Genomic DNA, 20,580 nt, shown 5'->3' on the forward strand with positions numbered 1-20,580 from the left:
CTAATGCCTCGTAGTTTTACTGCAGATGAGAAAAATGTGATTTGCTGCTTTGAAGAATTAATGCTGTGGTAAAGGTATATGATGTTCATCGTGCATACAGCTGCAGTAATCACAGATGGGTTTTCTGCCGTCAGGCGGTCCCTTGGTCGGCCGAATTCCACAGTCTTGGTCCGGCGTCGGTTGTCGTCGCTTTCTCTTCTGACGTCAGAGAGGCCAGAGTATATAACACAGCCGACGCCATGTTCTCCAGTCTTTTTTGCCGCACGGTGCCCGAAGCAGAAGCAGTTCGCAAGTGCCTGTCGGCCAGCTCCTGAATTACGAAAATTTTGGAAACCGAAGTCTTCATTAAAGCTAAGTACCCCGTTGGGGAAACTTTTCTTGCCTCAGACCGATGTCAGAAAAAGTTAATAATTGTATTTCTTGTGGGAAGCAAATACCGGATAAGGATTTCCATTCCCTCTGCATACCTTGTTTGGGCCCAGACCACGACGTCTCGGCCTGTCGCTTTTGCGCTACCTTCAATAAACACACTATTAAGCGTCGGGCGGAGTTCGCCCAACACTACTTTGGTAAAGCTTTTGATTATAAAATGTCGTCGGACACTCCGACTACCGTTTTGTCCAAAAAACCGCAAGGAAAAGGACCGACACACGAGGCCTCCGCCGACACCACGCCAAAACAGGCTACACGTGGTCCGGTTCTCAGCGAGACGCCTTTGCAGTCCCTGACTACCGACGACACTCCTTTGGTGGTGTCCTCTGTACCCGAGACCGCTGGGACCTCTGCCCTTTCCCAGACTACAACCGAAACCTTTGCTAATGTTGAGCCTACTAATGTGGACAGGTCCACCTCCACCCATGGTGTATTTAGGCCCTCATCTTCTTTTTCAATTAAGGCCTTTACTAAATCCAAAGCAGCCAGGCATCCCACGAGGCCTGTTGCGCAGGGCCCATCTCCAGGTCCCATGCCTAAAAAACAGATGCTTAAAATGGCTGAGGATTTAATTACTCTTATCAGAGGTTCTCAACCCCCTCCAGACAAGAGACCCAGAGTGGAGGAAGATTCCCTCTCTTCTGATCAGGGATCCATTTTATCAGAGCATTCTGATGCAGAGGAACACTCTTACTCTCCTTTTGAGGATTCTGATGCAGAACAGTCCATTCCTTCTGTATCCCCTCCTAAGGATTTTTCCTTTGGGGAAACCTTGCACACCTTGAGGGAACACTTCCATTGGGAAGGCCAAGACTTTTCAGATTCCAAGAAAAGACTTGGGGAATTTCTTTTGTTACCTCAACACAGACCTCTGGCTATACCCCCTGTTTTGGACATACTGGATGATGTCTATTCGGAGGCTTGCCTTAACCCGGATTCTCTGCCTCCTGCACCAGTCAAACCTGATAGGTATTACAGAGTACCCAGCTCTCACCAATTTCTCTTCAAAAGCCATAATACTGACCCTGAAACCATTTCACAAGACCCCAAGGGATTGAAGGCCTCCACTGCCAAGAATCCACTTCCTGCAGAAAGGGAATCAAGGTCTTTAGAAAGGTGGGGTAAAAAGGTATATACCTAGCCATGAGGGCCTTAAATTGTCAGTTTCATATGCTTAAATATCAACAGTTCCTGTTATCACAATTAAGGAACAAAATGTCTCAACCTGAACAACCAGATTTAAAGGAGTTAAAGATATGATGCATAGTGCAGAGCAAGTGGGTAAACACACTTTACAATGTGGTTATGATGCCCTAGAGGCTTCAAGTAGAGCGGCTGCTACGGGATCAGTCATTCGCAGGCATGCTTGGCTTAGAGAACAAAACTTTCCTGATCATGTGAAAGCTAAACTTCTAGATGCTCCTTTACAAAAGGATGTGCTGTTTGGTACTAATGCTGAGGAGATATTACAGAAAATGGAAGAAAAAGCCAAATCCATGCAAACTGTCAAAACCTTTTTCCAGGTCCAACCACCACTTTTAGCAGAAATTGGCCTGCAAAGAACTGGTCCTTTCCAGCCACTGACAAGCCCCAAAGAGGTAGATACAGATGCACAAGGGGCAGCGGGCAATCACAAGGATCATATAGAGGACGACAATGGCAAACTCCAGCACCAAGAGGTGGCGAGGACAGTGCACAACAATACAGGAAGCAAACCCAATGACTCCCTCATTTCCATGCCAAGCACGTCTCAGCTGGCAGCACCTTTGGGAGGAAAGCTAGCATTATTTGCAAACAATTGGAATATTGTCACAACAGACAAATGGATCCCGGACATTATAAACAGAGGCTACAAATTTCATTTCCACACTCTTCCAAAAATGAGAGGCATGCCAAACCTGCCACAGAATCAAAGGGCAGAGGTACAACTACAAATTTCAAAGCTCTTAAGCATGAGAGCTATTCAAGAGGTACCTTCTCACAAACAAGGTCAAGGTTTCTATTCAAGGCTTTTTCTGGTACCAAGGAAAGGAACCGACTGGAGACCCATTTTGGACTTATCCATCCTAAACACATTTCTACTGCCAAAATTCAAGATGCTCACATTACAGCAACTTCTTCCCATGCTGGGCAAGGAGTTTTGGCTGGTAACATTGGACATCAAGGAGGCATACCTGCATGTCCCAATCAGACAAAGCTGCAGAAGATACCTCAGATTTCTTGCAGGTTCAATCCACTTTCAATTCTCTGCATTGCCCTTTGGCTTATCTACTGCGCCCAGAGTATTCACAAAGTGCCTGGCATCAGTGATTGCCTACTGCAGACTTCAAGGGATACAAATTTACCCTTATTTGGACGACTGCCTGATCCAAGCGGACAGCAAGCACATACTTCTAGAACATCTGACATATGTGACACGGCTATTGCAGGCCCTGGGATACACAATCAACAAAGAGAAATCAAGGCTAACACCATCTCAGAAAATAACCTTCCTGGGTGCCATCTTGGACACAAACACCCAGATGGCCTATCTTACACCAGAAAAACAAGGGCAACTATCTCAGTACTTCAAAATACTAGCAAAAAGTACCAGGCTTACTGCAAGGAAAATCCTGCAGGCTCTGGGATTCATGGCATCTTGCATTCTTTTAATCCCATGTGCAAAGCTGCATATGAGGAAACTTCAATGGTACCTAAAAAAAACTATGTTCTCAACAGTCACAGTTTGGAAACAATACTACCAATAATCCCATGTTTGCAAAAGGAATTTCTATGGTGGGCCCAAGCATGTCAAGCAAACACAGGCCTCCCATTCTGCAAGCCTCAAGCAGAGCAAGTTATCACAACAGACGCCTCAGATTACGCTTGGGGGCGCACATGACAGACAGGTGCCTCCAGGGCAAATGGTCCCAAAAAGAAAAGCACTTCCACATCAATCAAAAAGAAATGCTAGCAGTAATGAATGCAATTACAGCTTTCAAGGACTTCCTGCATCCAGGACAATTACTCATAAGAACAGACAACACCACAGTAATGTGGTACATAAACAAACAAGGAGGAACACACTCATACCCCCTTGTGCAGACTAGCCATGACCCTTTGGAACTTGGCTCTGGAATGGCAAATCGAACTTCAAGCACAGTACCTGCCAGGATTGGAAAACACACTGGCAGACAAATTAAGCAGAAATATGACAGATCCACATGAATGGAAGTTACATGAGCAGGTGTTTGCAGAAATAACCCAAGTGTGGGGGAGGCCAGACATAGATCTTTTTGCCTCCCACAGGAATCATCAATTGGAAAAGTTTTGTTCGAGGACCTTTCATCCAAAGGCCTGGAAAGTGGACGCCCTTTCATTCAGTTGGACAGCATGGACAGTTTACGCATTCCCACCTCTGCCTCTTCTGCCCAAGGTACTTTTGAAAGCAAGAGCAGACAGACCGAAGATGATACTGATTGCTCCAGATTGGCCAAGGCAACACTGGTACCCATTGCTGAGGAGCCTAACACATATTCCTCCCTGGTCCCTGCCTCTAATGCCACTTCTGCTGACTCAGCACAGTTACAAAACTCTCCACAGTCAGCTGAAAACACTCAATCTCGCTGCATGGAAAATTCCTTAACACCACAACAGACCCTACTCTCCAAGGAGGTACAGGATGTCATTTTGGAGGCCAGAAGACCATCTACTAGAAAAGCTTATTCCGCAAAATGGAAGCGGTTTTGTTCTTGGAATGCGAAAAAAGGCCAGGACCCTAGAAAACTGAACTTGCCTCAGGTATTACAGTATCTAGCTGAGCTGCTGAACAGTGGACTTTCATTTTCTTCCATAAAAATCCATGCCTCAGCTATTTCTGCAGAATACAACACGGATCCTCCTTTATTTTCTCACCCACTCTTACGACAGTTCCTCAGAGGGGCTAAGAATATTAGACCACCAAGGAAACAACCAATACCAGCCTGGGATCTTAATTACATACTAGAAAAATTAACATTGCCTCCTTTTGAACCAGCTGCCTCAACAGATTTGCAATATTTGTCCTGGAAAACTGCCTTCCTTCTGGCTATCACTTCAGCTCGTAGAGTTTCGGAATTACAGGCCCTCATGGCGGTGCAGCCTTTTCTCATTTTCCATCAGGACAGGGTCTCCCTTTGTACCAACCCATCATTTATGCCTAAAGTGGTATCTAGGGTAGCTTTAAATCAAGCCATACACCTTCCTACCTTTTACCCCAATCCTCAAAACAAAGGGGAAAGGCTGCTACATTCCTTAGACATCCATAGGCAGCTACGTTACTGTTTGGACAGAACAAAGTCCTTCAGGAAATCAGAACAACTCTGTGTCCTATGCTGTAGGGGCTCAAGGGAAGCCAGTTTCCAAACAGACTATTTCAAAGTGGATAAGGCCACTGCATACGGTTTTTGTTATTCCTATCATGGGAAATCTGTTCCTACAGGTATCAGATCACACTCCACCAGGGCCACAGCTACCTCTACAGCCTTCCTCAGAGGAGTTCCTACCAAAGATATTCTGGAGGCAGCCACTTGGAGTTCTGTACATACCTTCACAAAACACTACCACCTGCCTTTATATTCCAGAACAAGAGCAGGCTTTGCCACTGCTGTTTTGCAGGGCATTCTGGCTCAACCCAGTTCCTCCTAGTACCTACCACCCTGTGCGTAGCTTTGGGATTCTACCCATCTGTGATTACTGCAGCTGTATGCACGATGAACATAGTACAGTTTTGTACCTACCATAAATGTAGATGTTCGAGTGCTAATACAGCTGCAGTACAGGTTTCCCTCCCTCCTTCCCCACTTGGTAAAGGCATGGGGCCTAACAACCTCTTCATACAGCCTGACTGGGTTATCCTTCTAAGGTTTATTTGCTTGCAACCACTGTTTTTGGATTATATTGCATTACATGTATACGCATATAAGCATAATTTATGTATTGCCTTCTTTCGGGGGGCACCTGACATCTGGGGCAAGAAAGACTGAAGAACATGGCGTCGGCTGTGTCTTATATACTCTGGCCTCTCTGACGTCAGAAGAGAAAGTGACGACAACCGACGCTGGACCAAGACTTTGGAATTCGGCCGACCGAGGGACCGCCTGACGGCAGAAAACCCATCTGTGATTACTGCAGCTGTATTAGCACTCGAACATCTACATTTATGGTAGGTACAAAACTGTACTTTGTCTACAGTCTGACATGTCCCATTGCCCCCTCTCATTCTGCCAGATCCATTTGAAAAGATGAAGACATCCTGGTACAGCACCATCGTGATTGTAGGAGAGGTTCCCCTTTGGTCTTTACATAACCCACCTTGATGGCACTTCTCACTATGCTGGGGGTGGGGGCAGAAGTTGTGTGCATGCTACTACTCGCATATCTCTACTATGGTTATTCTGTCTGCTCTCCCTTTTTTGATTATTTTCCTTGAGTTGATCTTCAGCCTCCACCAGGGTTGTAGAGGGGCAGAAAACAACCTTGCACCGTCCCCTTTAGGAAAGGAATTGTATTCTTTTTCCCCCAACTGCTGTAGCAAATTTAGCACTGCAGTCTAGAGTCCTAGGACATACTTTGTAGTAATGTCATTGCTTAATATTTAAAACCCATCTTGTACTGATAATATGGGAAGTGTTTTTAAAGCATTGTTATTAAATTGCACACACTTTAACTTGCATCATCAGTTCACATACATTAATAGAAAAGAAACACTGTACGTTTTCCATTATTATTGTGCAGTATAAATTAAATTTTTCACTCACTCCAGTATTGCATTAATTGTTCAGTTCCTACTTTCCCTTAAATCTCACTCCAATCCTGAGCATTATTGTACATGAACTGTTCCCACTTACAGTTCTTTCCTTCTCCTTTACATTATTCAAAACTTCCATAACAGTTGGTATAGTTTTTGATTAGACCCAAAGAAGAAAATTAGCCAGCACCAAGGAAGATCAAAATACGTTTATTAAAGACTGTTAAAGACTGTAACTAGACCGGTTTCAGCCGCAAGGCTTTCTTCAGTAGTGCAGTAATCCAAAGCAATTAGGCATCATCTTATATAATGTTCAGTAGTAGATAAGAATGACATCACTTCCTGTTAATTCAGTGCAAAAAAATTCAGTACAAAAAGAATATGAAAATATATATGTACTGAGAAATAATGGAACATAATGCTCAAAGTATAAATTGTACAATAGCTTAACAAAGCTGTATACACCATATCACAAATGTATGAGAAAATACATGAGGAATATAGTTGGCTATTATGCCCATAATTGTAAGTAATAAAATAAAATAAAACACAATTCTATATCTAAGTATCCATGATTGAATACCAATGACAAAAATCTGTGAGCTGGGATGCAAAATAGTTAGTTCCATAACATAATACAGTGAGAAACCTACATACACAATGCGAACAAATAAAAGTTATAATTTATCATTCAGTCCAGGCGGAAATAACCCCCCAAGTTTAATGATCCACCTCTTTTCTTTGGCATTTAGAATGTCATGCCAGCCTGTTTTAAAAGATCGATTACCAATAATGTGATCAATAATAGTAAATGTAAATTTGGCGTGGGATGTTTAATGGAGTGTCTGTATAGTGCATTAGTTAATTTTTTATTTCTAATGTCTCCTAGATGTTCAGAAATCCTAGTACGAAACTGTCTGGAAGTTTGGCCAATATAAAATGCTTGACATGTACAAGTGGCAAGATATATGATCCAATCTGAACTGCAATTCCCAAAGAATTGTATATTGTATATTTGTCCAGTATTCCTGCTCGTGAAACTAGTGGTTTTAAAGATGTATTTGCAAAAGCTGCAATGTCCACATGGGTAAATACCTATAAGTTTTTCCCCAGTGAGTGTTCTTTGACTGAGATTGTCATCAATAGCCCTTGTTTTTTTATAATGAGAAAAAAGTGACCCTAATGTTTTACCTTTCCTGTAAGAAAAATAACATCGATCACCTAGATAATCTCCCAACAAGGGATGTGAATTAAATATATTCCAATGGGTATTGATTATATTGACTAAATTAGCACTATTCCTACCAAAAGTGGTAATAAATCTACATACATCAGATTCCTGATTATTACTTCTGGTGTTGTATTGGAGAAGAGATTCCCTGGTTTTATCATGACTTTGTTGGACTGCTGACTCAATTGTGCGTGTTGAGTAACCTCTAGATAAAAATCTCCTAGTCAAATCTGTATGGTGGTTTCTTAAATCATCCACTGAGGAACAGATCCCTTTCATCCTCAAAAATTGAGATTTGGGTATATTTCTGATAATATGTTTGGGATGAAAGCTTTCTGCATGCAAAAGAGTGTTGTACTGTGGAAATTTTCTGTGGACAGATGTTCTGAGAGTGTTATCTCTCTGTCGTGTTAACTGCGTCCAAATAACTGATTTCACTTTGACTGTATTCAACAGTGAATTCGATACCCCAGATGTTCCCATTCAAGTGTTGAATAAATTCCTTAAGGTATTCCACACCTCCTTTCCATATGAGCCAACAGTCGTCCAGGTATCTCCTCCATATATCTATTTCCGGTATGTAGATATTATGCAAGGGATCATATATAATCATATCCTCAATATAACCCATAAATAAATCAGCATATATGGGTGCAAAGGATGCACCCATAGCCGTGCCTTGTAGTTGCCAATAGCAGTTTTGCTGAAAATAAAAGACATTCTTCGTAAGTACATGTTCCACCATACACAATAGAAGAGTATTCATCCCTGGGGGGTATAAATTAGTTTTATTGAGCCAATAATCCAAGGCTTGAAGACCCGCCCAATGAGGGATGCTGGTGTAAAGTGAAGACACATCAAGAGTGCACATAAGCCATTCAGGGTCTAGTTGTGATTCGGAGACAATCTGCAAAAATTCTGTTGTATCCTTTATTCTTGCTCTTATGCATGTTAATAATGGTTTCAATTTTTCGGTTAAGAATACTGATAAGGGTTCCGTTAGTGACCCGATGCCGGATACAATTGGTCTACCTGGTGGCTGGTGTAAGGATTTGTGGATCTTAGGAAGTAAATACAGTTGTTGTTTGGCAGGATCTTTAACAGTTAGATGAGTTCTAGTTTTATCAGAAATTATTCCAGAGTCAACCGCTTCCTCAAGAAATTCATTAATCTCAGAAGCAAAACCAGGTGTGGGATCAATCTCCATTTTCATATAGTGATGATGGTTTGATAATTGTCTAAGACCCTCATTCACATAATACTCAGTATCCATAACCACCACCGCTCCCCCTTTATCAGCAGAAGTAATAACAATATCTGTATTATTTCTAAGTTGTGTAAGTGCAATTTGTTCCTTCCTAGACATATTGTGCCTCATAGTAGCCTCAGAACCCAGATTAAAGTGTATATCCTTAATGACAGCCTGCTGGAAAACCGCTACATGTTTATCCATAGGTGGGTTAAATGTAGATTTATGGAATCTGAAATCAGATGATCTTTGAGAATTATCAGTTTGATCCTGTTGTCTGAAAAAGAGTTTAAGGTTAATTTTCCTACAAAAGTCTATTGTATCAGAAACAAGGATACTTTCATCAATAAAAAAACCAGGTATAAAACCAAGGCCTTTATTCAATAGGGAATGTTGATCATCAGTTGTTGATACTGGTCGGATTGTCACAAATACTCTTGCGACTGTGTGGATTATGTCGGCCTAGTCGCTGCAACAAACATTCGACCAAGGGAATTGTTGGAGTACAGTACAAACAGTGACTGAGTTTGCGGTTACAACTATTGCATATATTCCAAATATATATATTTGTTTGACGTATTTTCAACATTTGAAGCAGTTTACAAGTTATAGCAACTAGTTTCATTAGGTTATTTATTTGCCACCGCAGCATGTTTATATATTTTTTATGGGCAATTTCTATATTAACTAGTTGTATAGCATTTATGTATGTTTAACACCATTTTCTATAAAATGCCTCTGTCTATATTCTTATATTTGATTACTATCTATAAGTCATAATAGCAGGATATTTAGCTGCATTTGGCCTTCAGGTCTTTATATTTATAGCAATTGTGTTGTCAAACATTGTTTTCTATATACTAGCATTATTTGATTTTGCTCAGTATTTGTGGTCCTATATCACTATAGCCAGTATCAATGCTCTAATTATTGGGATATTCCTACCGGACAATCACAGTCATTATTAATACTTGTGATTACTGGCCTCTTATGTCCTTTTGGCATTTTGCTTTTGTTGGGACATACATCTGTGGGATTATATATTTATGTTTAACCTGACCTATTGGATTAATATTAGCTGAGTTTAATTTTATCAGGTTGATTTTTATTGAGTCCAGTTATTCTCAGGTCAACCATATTTTGGACAGCATTTCTTATATATTTGTCCTGCTGATCACAGTTATTACATGCTTAATACAATTTTATTGTAAGGTATTATATCTGTTATTGTTGCTTGTTGAACATCATATCTGTCATTTGGTTTTCCAATATTTATGGGAAGCTCTATGTTGCCTAAATAACACATACTATTCTAGGATAGACATATTATATCACATGGTTTATCATTATAAGTTTTGGCCATTGACATTATTTGAGGTATTAGCAACAGGGATTGTTCTCCATTTGACTAAGAATATGGGACTTATTATAGGATATTGACTATAGATTGCAGTGGACTTATATCTCACAGGGCCAGACAGCCATTTGTGGTGTGCACTTTTGTATTACAATATAGGTATATTTTATATATACATTTTATACCTTTTTCCACATTCATCCAGATTGGGCTTTCATTTCAACTAGACTGGCTGAACATCTTTTGTCCAAGTTATTTGAGATTACTTTCTTTTATTGACATAGGTCTATTTGCAGCTTCAGCCTCTTGTGATTCAAATTAACTATTTGGCTTTGTAATGTATTTGCTTAGTCGAACCCCTAGTATTTTTGCTTTAGTTTTCCACTTCACCATTGTTCATACGGTTTGCTGCAACTTATTGTCATGGATCTTAATAAACTGCTCTCTGGTCTATGTTCAGATGAGGATGATTTAAAAATTTTTGGTATAGGTACTGAAAATACGGAATTGGACAATTTGGTGAATATTGATCCAGTTGACGGTTGCGAAGATTTATTTTTTAAATTGGGTAAACAAATTAAGATCCTCAGAACAAACATTTGGCACAGCAAATTGTTTAAGGCATATCAAGCACAGAATATATCCCCTAGAGGATTGAGATGCAAAATCCAACCACTAGTGGGCACACCTGATGAAACTCTGTTGAAAGACTGGCAACAAGCACAACAGGATGCTGCCATGACTAGAGTTAATATTCTGTCCTCCTTCTATGAGAGAACAATACAAAATAATATTAAGGAAGTGGAACAAACATGTAGCAATCTTAAACAATTTGAACAAGATACTAGTTTTCAGGGTAGTCTAAGCAAATTATCTAAAGAAATCTCAACTTTGGAGAACAGTCTTAAGAATAAGAAATTGCATAAATTTGCCCGGGATAAAGATGATTATGACAAGGGCAAACAATTTGAATCACATAGAGGTGTGAGGTTTGCTTATGGGACTAAGAATGGTTCCTCTACGCGTAGAAAGAGACCAAGATCCATTCTTAAAAAGAAAGGGTCCAATTATATCAGTTCTGGTGATGAATCTTCAGCAACAGATACAGAGATGGCCAGTACTGGTGATTCCCCAAATGCCAAAAGGGGCAGAAGGATTGAGGCCCCTTTAGGGGGAAAAAACACAGGGCCGGCAGGAAGCACAGGGGTAACAAACTTAGAAGAGCTGTTTTTGTCAATAGTGAAGTAAATAACCTATGTAATAATGTTTTAAACATTTCCAAACATGTCCTGACTGATGATCAACATTCCCTATTGAATAAAGGCCTTGGGTTTATACCTGTTTTTTTTATTGATGAAAGTATCCTTGTTTCTGATACAATAGACTTTTGTAGGAAAATTAACCTTAAACTCTTTTTCAGACAACAGGATCAAACTGATAGTTCTCAAAGATCATCTGATTTCAGATTCCATAAATCTACATTTAACCTACCTATGGATAAACATGTAGCGGTTTTCCAGCAGGCTGTCATTAAGGATATACACTTTAATCTGGGTACTGAGGCTACTATGAGGCACAATATGTCTAGGAAGGAACAAATTGCACTTACACAACTTAGAAATAATACAGATATTGTTATTACTTCTGCTGATAAAGGGGGAGCGGTGGTGGTTATGGATACTGAGTATTATGTGAATGAGGGTCTTAGACAATTATCAAACCATCATCACTATATGAAAATGGAGATTGATCCCACACCTGGTTTTGCTTCTGAGATTAATGAATTTCTTGAGGAAGCGGTTGACTCTGGAATAATTTCTGATAAAACTAGAACTCATCTAACTGTTAAAGATCCTGCCAAACAACAACTGTATTTACTTCCTAAGATCCACAAATCCTTACACCAGCCACCAGGTAGACCAATTGTATCCGGCATCGGGTCACTAACGGAACCCTTATCAGTATTCTTAACCGAAAAATTGAAACCATTATTAACATGCATAAGAGCAAGAATAAAGGATACAACAGAATTTTTGCAGATTGTCTCCGAATCACAACTAGACCCTGAATGGCTTATGTGCACTCTTGATGTGTCTTCACTTTACACCAGCATCCCTCATTGGGCGGGTCTTCAAGCCTTGGATTATTGGCTCAATAAAACTAATTTATACCCCCCAGGGATGAATACTCTTCTATTGTGTATGGTGGAACATGTACTTACGAAGAATGTCTTTTATTTTCAGCAAAACTGCTATTGGCAACTACAAGGCATGGCTATGGGTGCATCCTTTGCACCCATATATGCTGATTTATTTATGGGTTATATTGAGGATATGATTATATATGATCCCTTGCATAATATCTACATACCGGAAATAGATATATGGAGGAGATACCTGGACGACTGTTGGCTCATATGGAAAGGAGGTGTGGAATACCTTAAGGAATTTATTCAACACTTGAATGGGAACATCTGGGGTATCGAATTCACTGTTGAATACAGTCAAAGTGAAATCAGTTATTTGGACGTACAGTTAACACGACAGAGAGATAACACTCTCAGAACATCTGTCCACAGAAAATTTCCACAGTACAACACTCTTTTGCATGCAGAAAGCTTTCATCCCAAACATATTATCAGAAATATACCCAAATCTCAATTTTTGAGGATGAAAAGGATCTGTTCCTCAGTGGATGATTTAAGAAACCACCATACAGATTTGACTAGGAGATTTTTATCTAGAGGTTACTCAACACGCACAATTGAGTCAGCAGTCCAACAAAGTCATGATAAAACCAGGGAATCTCTTCTCCAATACAACACCAGAAGTAATAATCAGGAATCTGATGTATGTAGATTTATTACCACTTTTGGTAGGAATAGTGCTAATTTAGTCAATATAATCAATACCCATTGGAATATACTTAATTCACATCCCTTGTTGGGAGATTATCTAGGTGATCGATGTTATTTTTCTTACAGGAAAGGAAAAACATTAGGGTCACTTTTTTTCTCATTATAAAAAAACAAGGGCTATTGATGACAATCTCAGTCAAAGAACACTCTCTGGGGACAAACTTATAGGTATTTACCCATGTGGACATTGCAGCTTTTGCAAATACATCTTTAAAACCACTAGTTTCACGAGCAGGAATACTGGACAAATATACAATATACAATTCTTTGGGAATTGCAGTTCAGATTGGATCATATATCTTGCCACTTGTACATGTCAAGCATTTTATATTGGCCAAACTTCCAGACAGTTTCGTACTAGGATTTCTGAACATCTAGGAGACATTAGAAATAAAAAATTAACTAATGCACTATACAGACACTCCATTAAACATCCCACGGCCAAATTTACATTTACTATTATTGATCACATTATTGGTAATCGATCTTTTAAAACAGGCTGGCATGACATTCTAAATGCCAAAGAAAAGAGGTGGATCATTAAACTTGGGGGGTTATTTCCGCCTGGACTGAATGATAAATTATAACTTTTATTTGTTCGCATTGTGTATGTAGGTTTCTCACTGTATTATGTTATGGAACTAACTATTTTGCATCCCAGCTCACAGATTTTTGTCATTGGTATTCAATCATGGATACTTAGATATAGAATTGTGTTTTATTTTATTTTATTACTTACAATTATGGGCATAATAGCCAACTATATTCCTCATGTATTTTCTCATACATTTGTGATATGGTGTATACAGCTTTGTTAAGCTATTGTACAATTTATACTTTGAGCATTATGTTCCATTATTTCTCAGTACATATATATTTTCATATTCTTTTTGTACTGAATTTTTTTGCACTGAATTAACAGGAAGTGATGTCATTCTTATCTACTACTGAACATTATATAAGATGATGCCTAATTGCTTTGGATTACTGCACTACTGAAGAAAGCCTTGCGGCTGAAACCGGTCTAGTTACAGTCTTTAACAGTCTTTAATAAACGTATTTTGATCTTCCTTGGTGCTGGCTAATTTTCTTCTTTGGGTCTACTCAGCACACTTGCCGTGCACCTGCCTAACTTGCTAGCTCATCTACTATACATAGTTTTTGATTTCCATTTTCTAGTAATTGTTTTTTGTCAGTCAATAACATTATGTTTAGTAAGGCCTTGCAGCATCTGGGCGATTCAGGTCTTGTATCCCAGCTGAAAAGCATTGTTTCCTTAGTTACTATTTGCCCCCCCCCCCCCCATATTTCTGTCAAAGTACCTTCTAGTGAAATTTTTAAATCTGCCAACTCATTGCATACCCAAAAAATGTTCCTAATTACTTTTCTCTTCCTCATCACATCTCTAACATTTGCTATCTACCTGAAGATAACCATCTCTTGGTGGATTCCTGGCCATTTATGGGTTAATATATCTGACAAATATTGTGACCCTGATGTGCTGCTTGTTACAGTTGGCATTCAATATTTGTTTGCAGTGATTCCTCACTCAATTGGCTTAGGATGGGTGTCAGAAGTCATTGTTAGAAAAAAATATTTATCTAACACACAGCTGCAGTTGGTTAGAGAAATTGTAGACAATTATTTTGCTTTCTACAAAGGCAAGTAATATATAAACAGACCAGTGGCGTAGCCATGCTGGACCCTGTTTGGAAATTTGGTGTTACTGAACTGGGAGCAGAATTGTGGGTTTAGTTAATACACTATTCCAAAATGCTAGTGTACTTACGCTTTTTGGATGACATCTTTATTCTCTGGAGAGGTACTTACGGACAAACTAGATGATTTTGCTACCTACATAAACCAGAATCTGAAGTAGTTAACTTCATTTGTCCATCAACCTATGGTTATCAAATCCATATCGGACCTGAGCCGGCAGCTTCCAACAGCTAAGATCCGAGCTCCTCCCCTTACCCATAATCCCCTGCTATCCCTTCCTGACCTCAGATCTAGTTTGCCGCGGTTCTCTCAGCAGCTTGATCGAGCTTCCAGGTGTGGTAGTGTTGGATTTGTGAGAAAAAAATCTTCTTTTTTCCTACTTTTAACAAATTTTTGCTTGTGTATGTGAGTTAGTATAGTTCCCCAGTAGCATTAACGTTTTTCTTTACCTAGTGTTTAGTTTTTCCTTTTAGTGTTATTCCCTCCCCCTCGTGTACGCGTTCGGGTGTGTGTTTTGGGGCCCAGCGAGTGTGTTTCTTTTGTAGGTATGGCGGAGGCACCCAAAACTTTCTTTTTAAAGTGTACCGAGTGTGGCCATAAGCTGTCCCCAGCGGATGGCCACACTTGGTGTGTTTTATGCCTTGGGGTTGAACATCTTTCCACCAGCTGCACTATTTGCACAGTGTTCAACCACAGGGCCCTCAAGGGCCAGAGGTCGAAGCTGATTCTGGCAGGACTTCTGCCCCCGGACTCTGCTTCGTCCTCCGGTCCCTCTGTGGCCAGAAAGGAGAAACGCCGGGAAAAGCACCACAAGCGGTGGGCCGAAGCTTCTGCATCGGCCCCGCCAGCCAAACGGGTTTCTCCTCCTAGGGCCTCCGAGTCTTCTCCTTCCGGGCTCCGATCTCCCCGCTTTTTGCCAGAGGAGGAGGAGACCCGGTCGCCTTCGAGGGCATCGAGGCGGCACTCCTGGCCCGCCTCGGTGGCCTCAAGGTCTACCCGCAGTATGTCCGATGCAGACTTGGACCGGATGATGAGTAGGTTTCTCCAGGCCCATCTGCAGATGGGAGTGCTCCTGCCCCCCTCCTCTGGGGGGGGGGGGAGCTCAACCCGCTTTTTCACCCCGATTGCTCCTTCTCCGACCCACTACCGGGGTTCGGAGCCTTTCGGAGCTGGGAGACCGTCGGCACCGAAAGTATCGGGTACTTGGGCGCCGATGGCACCTTCGAGTCTGTCTGGTCCATTTTCTTCGGATCTGAGCTCTCCGAGCCGAGAGCTGATTTTCGGATTCGGAGGTGTCGGTATGTCTTCAGCTCCATATCGGTCGGAGTGTACTGGCCCTTTGGATCCGACCGCGTCAGCTCCGAGGGAGGGTCTGCTCTCGGATCCTAGGGAGAACAGCTCTCCTTCGGCATTCGATGTGGAGAGGGTTTTGTCGAGGGACTCCAGGCCCCCGGCTTCAGCTACGGCTCCACCCTGCACTCCCTCTCAGACGGGTCCGCCTTCCATCACCCGGCCCAGCCTGCTCAGACGTCCCAGATAGTTCCCTTGTTGGAACAGGATTTGGTTGGTGAGGCCTCTTCGGACAGCCCCCCCCCCCCCCGAGGAGGTCCCTCACAAACGGAAGTGCAAGAGGAGGCACTTGGACTCCCCTGGGTCCTTGACAGAGGACACAGATTTGGAGGAAGGGGAAGGTTCCCCAAGGTCACCCCCGGAGACATCTTGGAGATGCTTTGGATCAGAGGGGGGTTGGTCTGCCCCAAAACCTTCCTCTGACGAGTCTGTGTTTCTGGAGGCGTTTGAAGCAGGCCCGTCTACCTCTTGGGTGTCCCCTCCGCCGATCCCCTGGTAGACCTGATTACTACCAGGGCATGGAAGGAACCGGACACTGTGGAGCCCATTCCAAAGAGGCCGGACAAAATTCTCAGCTCCCCTTCGGACAGGTCATTTTGGAGCAAGGGGGCCCCGGTAGATGCCATGTTGGTGGCGGCCGCCACCAAAAGGGAACTGGCCCAGGAGAGTTCCTCAGTCCATCCTCCAGACAAGGAGTCTCGGACGATGGACCATCTGGGTAAGCGGGTGTTCGCTTCAGCCACCTTTTCTGTGAGGTCGCTGAACTATATGGCACACGTGATACGGCTCCAGTGGGATCTTATCAAAGAATACGCTGGGTCGCCCCCAGAGTCCATGTCACTGATGAGTGGAAAAGGTATTGTTCCTAGATTCTGTCTAAAGGAGCGGATACAGCACAGCCCTCATTACCTCTCATCCTGGATTACCTAGCAGACCTACTCCACAAAGGCTTATCCTTCTCGTCCATTAAGATCCATGTCTCTGCCATCTCTGCTCATTACAGCACTGAGCCACCTCTCTTCTCTCACCCTCTCATCAAACAGTTGCTGAGAGTAGCTAACAACTTAAGGCCACCAAGAAGAGCCCACACCCCTGCTTGGGACCTTAATTTTGTGTTGGAAAGGCTAACACTACCACCCTTTGAGCCTGCAGCATCAGCAGAGTTAAAATTCCACTCTTGGAAAACAGCCTTGCTTCTGGACATCACTTCAGCTAGAAGAGTGTCTGAGCTACAAGCACTTATGGCTGTGGAACCCTTCATTATTTTTCATGCTGACAGGGTCTCCCTCAGGACTTAACCCTACCTTTTTGCCTAAAGTGGTGTCCAGTGTGACTCTCAACCAATCTATCCATTTGCCCACCTTTTTCCCTAATCCTCAAAATAAGGGTGAAAGGATCCTGCACTCTTTAGACATGCACAGACAGCTCAGATTCTACCTTGATAGGAGTAAACCCTTCACAAAATCTGACCAGTTACTAGTCAGCTTTGCACCAGGGCCAGAGGGCAAGGCCATATCAAAACAAACCATCTCCAAATGGGATAGCACACTGTATCCATTTCTGTTACAAACACCATGGGAAACCACCCCCTCAGGGGTTCAGAATGCATTCCACTAGGGCAACTTCAGCCTCTACAGCCTTTCTCAGAAAAGTCCCTACCAGGGACATTCTGGAAGCTGCTACTTGGAGTTCTGTTCATACCTTCACCAAGCATTACCACCTGCTTTTCGAAATCCAGGGCGGGCTTTGCAGCAGCAGTCCTGCAGGGCATACTAGCCAACCCCAACTCTTCTTGACTGCCTCCACCCATTCATCAGCTTTGGGAATCAACCCAAGTGTGATGACTGCAACAGTCAAACACAAAGAACATAGTACAGTTGTGTACACTTACCATAAATGTAGATGTTCGAGTGTATTCTGTTGCAGTCCTGGTTTCCCACCCTCCAGTCTTTCTCTCACTTCTTACATGGCTATTGGTATTTACTTTGTACTGGTTGTGTTTTGTGGCACAGCGGTAGTGTTGTTGCCTCACAGCAAGAGGTTCTCCTCTTCAATTCTCAACTGGAGTGCTTTCTGTGCGGAGTTTGCATGTTCTCCGTGCAGTCAAGTGGCCTCCGAAAGACATGCGTGAATGGGCGTCGGGCTGGCAACTCGGTACCATAAAAATCTACTGCCAGTCATTAGTGGACCGGAGTTCCGCTGTGGCGTCCCCTAACTGGGAAAAGCCGAAAAGACAAGTTGGTGGTGGTTTTTTCCACCATAACTTTGCTCCCTGTTTGGGGGCTCCTGACATTTGGGGCAAGAAAAACTGATGTAATGGTGTCTGCTGTCTGTTTTTATACCCCTGACAAGATGACGTCAGTCCTGAAGTGACAGCAACTGACGCAGAAATACTAAGCCTCTGGTATTCGGGCCGACTGAGGGCTACCCCTGGCAGGATAACCCAAGTGTGATGACTGCAACAGTGAATACACTAGAACATCTACATTTATGGTAAGTGTACACAACTGTACTTTCACCTTGGTTGCCTATCAGTGAAAACGGTACATAAGTCAACTTTTATCAGACTGAAGTATGAATGAGAAGTTTGATCAGATGAATAGCAAATGATCAGTCTAGTATTTATACACAATAATGTAGAATATGCCTTCAGTTATTTAAATAGCATTTACCCAGTGAACAAAAAAAAATTGTGTCTGGGTCCCATTTTAGTGAGTTTTTGTTGTATTGTAAATGACTGAATTAAGTTAGAAGTATGTGTTTCTTTATTTATTTAGACTCCTTCCCACTACTGAAACCCAGAATTTGCAGTAGGTCATCAGCTGTCTGACATATGATGAAAAAGCATGGAAGATAATTTCATCAGTGTGTATATGTACATTTTATTTCCTTGCTTCCTACAGTAGGTGTGATATGTTTTGTGTATTGCTTTATTTGTTTATTTTTATGTGGGTTAATGTTTTTTTTTTTTTATTATTTCCCCAGGGAAGAATTATTGAATGTGCACACTGCGGTTGCAGAGGATGTTCTGGCTAAAGAAAGAAAAACACTTTTTTTTTCTCCAGTCACTGAATGTCAGAGAATGATTATGGACCATGCTGCTTTTGAAAACTGGGAGTTGTATTGGATTTTTAATACTAGCTGTGTTTGCGGTGACTCTTTTTTTTTTTTTCTACTGCACTTCCTGGGTTGTGATTGTACAAGAATTACTGGTGGGGCCTTATGTCCTTGCCTTTTCTACTTTGGTTGCCTAAATTACATTTCCCTCGTTTGCCTTGATTATTTAGTGGACTAGTGTCACCACTGAATGAAGGTGAAAAGTGACAATCTTGCAGTCCCAAAGAAGTTGTTCAGAACTCCGAACTGCAGTCAGTGAACAAAACTGGTGAATTACCCCTACACAAACAAGGCTGATTTCAGCAGACTTAACTGTATAGAGTTTGTTTTTTATCTTGTTTATAGAAGTAATGTGTACTAACTGTGTGTATGATTTTGTCTAAAATGTGTTTCTGATGCAGTTTGTCTTGTTTTAATGAACATTTATAGCAATTTATAAATGGCAATCATTAAAGTACATTGCTGCCTATGTGTTTATTTTTGTTTTGAAGACTTGACCTGTTGGAAAATACATACATCAAGCACTTCTAATACAGTGTTGCTTGTATGTTCTTTCTTTCTTTATTGGTGTTCTAATATGTTAACAGAAATGTTTCTAGTAATCATAATTTTTCAACCTTGAAAAGAAAATTAAACTAACAGTTGTGTTTTGTATTTGGGGAGTTGTCATCAACATATTGAAGTGATGGGTAGGCCTGTTAGGCGACAAAGATCACTGTGAACAATTTAGTAGTTCAAAGTGTGTATGTGTAGGGGGGGGGTAGGACTTGTAGCACTTAATGGCTGTGATTTCTTTCAGTTTTACTTCACACGTGGTTACTTTCCAGCCTCATCTTTTTAACATGATTTGCAGAGTGATCATTTTGCAGCTTTGTAAGCTGATCTGATTAACACGTAATGGCACTTTATTTCTTGCTAATGACAATGCTTCTACACTTGCTACTGCCCATTTAGCAGATTGTTTTGTTTGGAGTTAAGGGCAAGTATAGCCAGTGCTGAAACTAAGTATTGTCATAGTTAGTCATAGTTATATTGAACCTTGGGCAACCATTTAATTGCTATACTTTGTTTTTATTTTTACTATTTAGTCCTAACAGCCACGGAAGCCAGGATTTTATGCTGCATTGTCATCTTTATTGTGGAGAGTCATCTTTTTTTCTCCTTAAGTCTTATTGGCATAGAATACAGGGAGGTGAACTGCTAACAGCTTTCACCCTGCAGTCTTTCTTTTAATTCTCTGTTTTCTTACATGCTGTGTAACTCCTTTCAAGTCACTCAACTTGGATATAACGTTTGGGACTGCCTTGTACAAAAAAAAAAAAAAAAAAAGTCCCTTTTGCCTACTGGACTTAACCAGTTTGACAGAAGTGTTTGGCATAGAAGGTTATATAACTTAAAGGACCACTACAAGAAAATAATCAAAAAATATATACTTTTTAAC

General features: G+C 41.4%; 1 protein-coding gene across 2 annotated transcripts in view; it reads left to right on the top strand.

Moving 5' to 3' along the window:
• BUD31 (BUD31 homolog) overlaps nt 1-19,608 on the top strand; it is a 255,941-nt gene extending 236,333 nt beyond the window's left edge. For both annotated transcript variants that reach the window (XM_044089356.1, XM_044089357.1), the window contains exon 4: nt 19,008-19,608. In XM_044089356.1, coding sequence (XP_043945291.1) covers nt 19,008-19,058 — 51 coding nt within the window. In that variant the 3' untranslated portion in view covers nt 19,059-19,608. The remainder of the gene's footprint in view (nt 1-19,007) is intronic.
• The last annotated feature ends 972 nt before the right edge of the window (nt 19,609-20,580 follow it).

This window comes from Protopterus annectens, chromosome 12.part0 (assembly GCF_019279795.1).
Source record: "Protopterus annectens isolate FY-2018-M chromosome 12.part0, PAN1.0, whole genome shotgun sequence".
Classification (NCBI taxonomy): Eukaryota; Metazoa; Chordata; order Ceratodontiformes; family Protopteridae; genus Protopterus; species Protopterus annectens.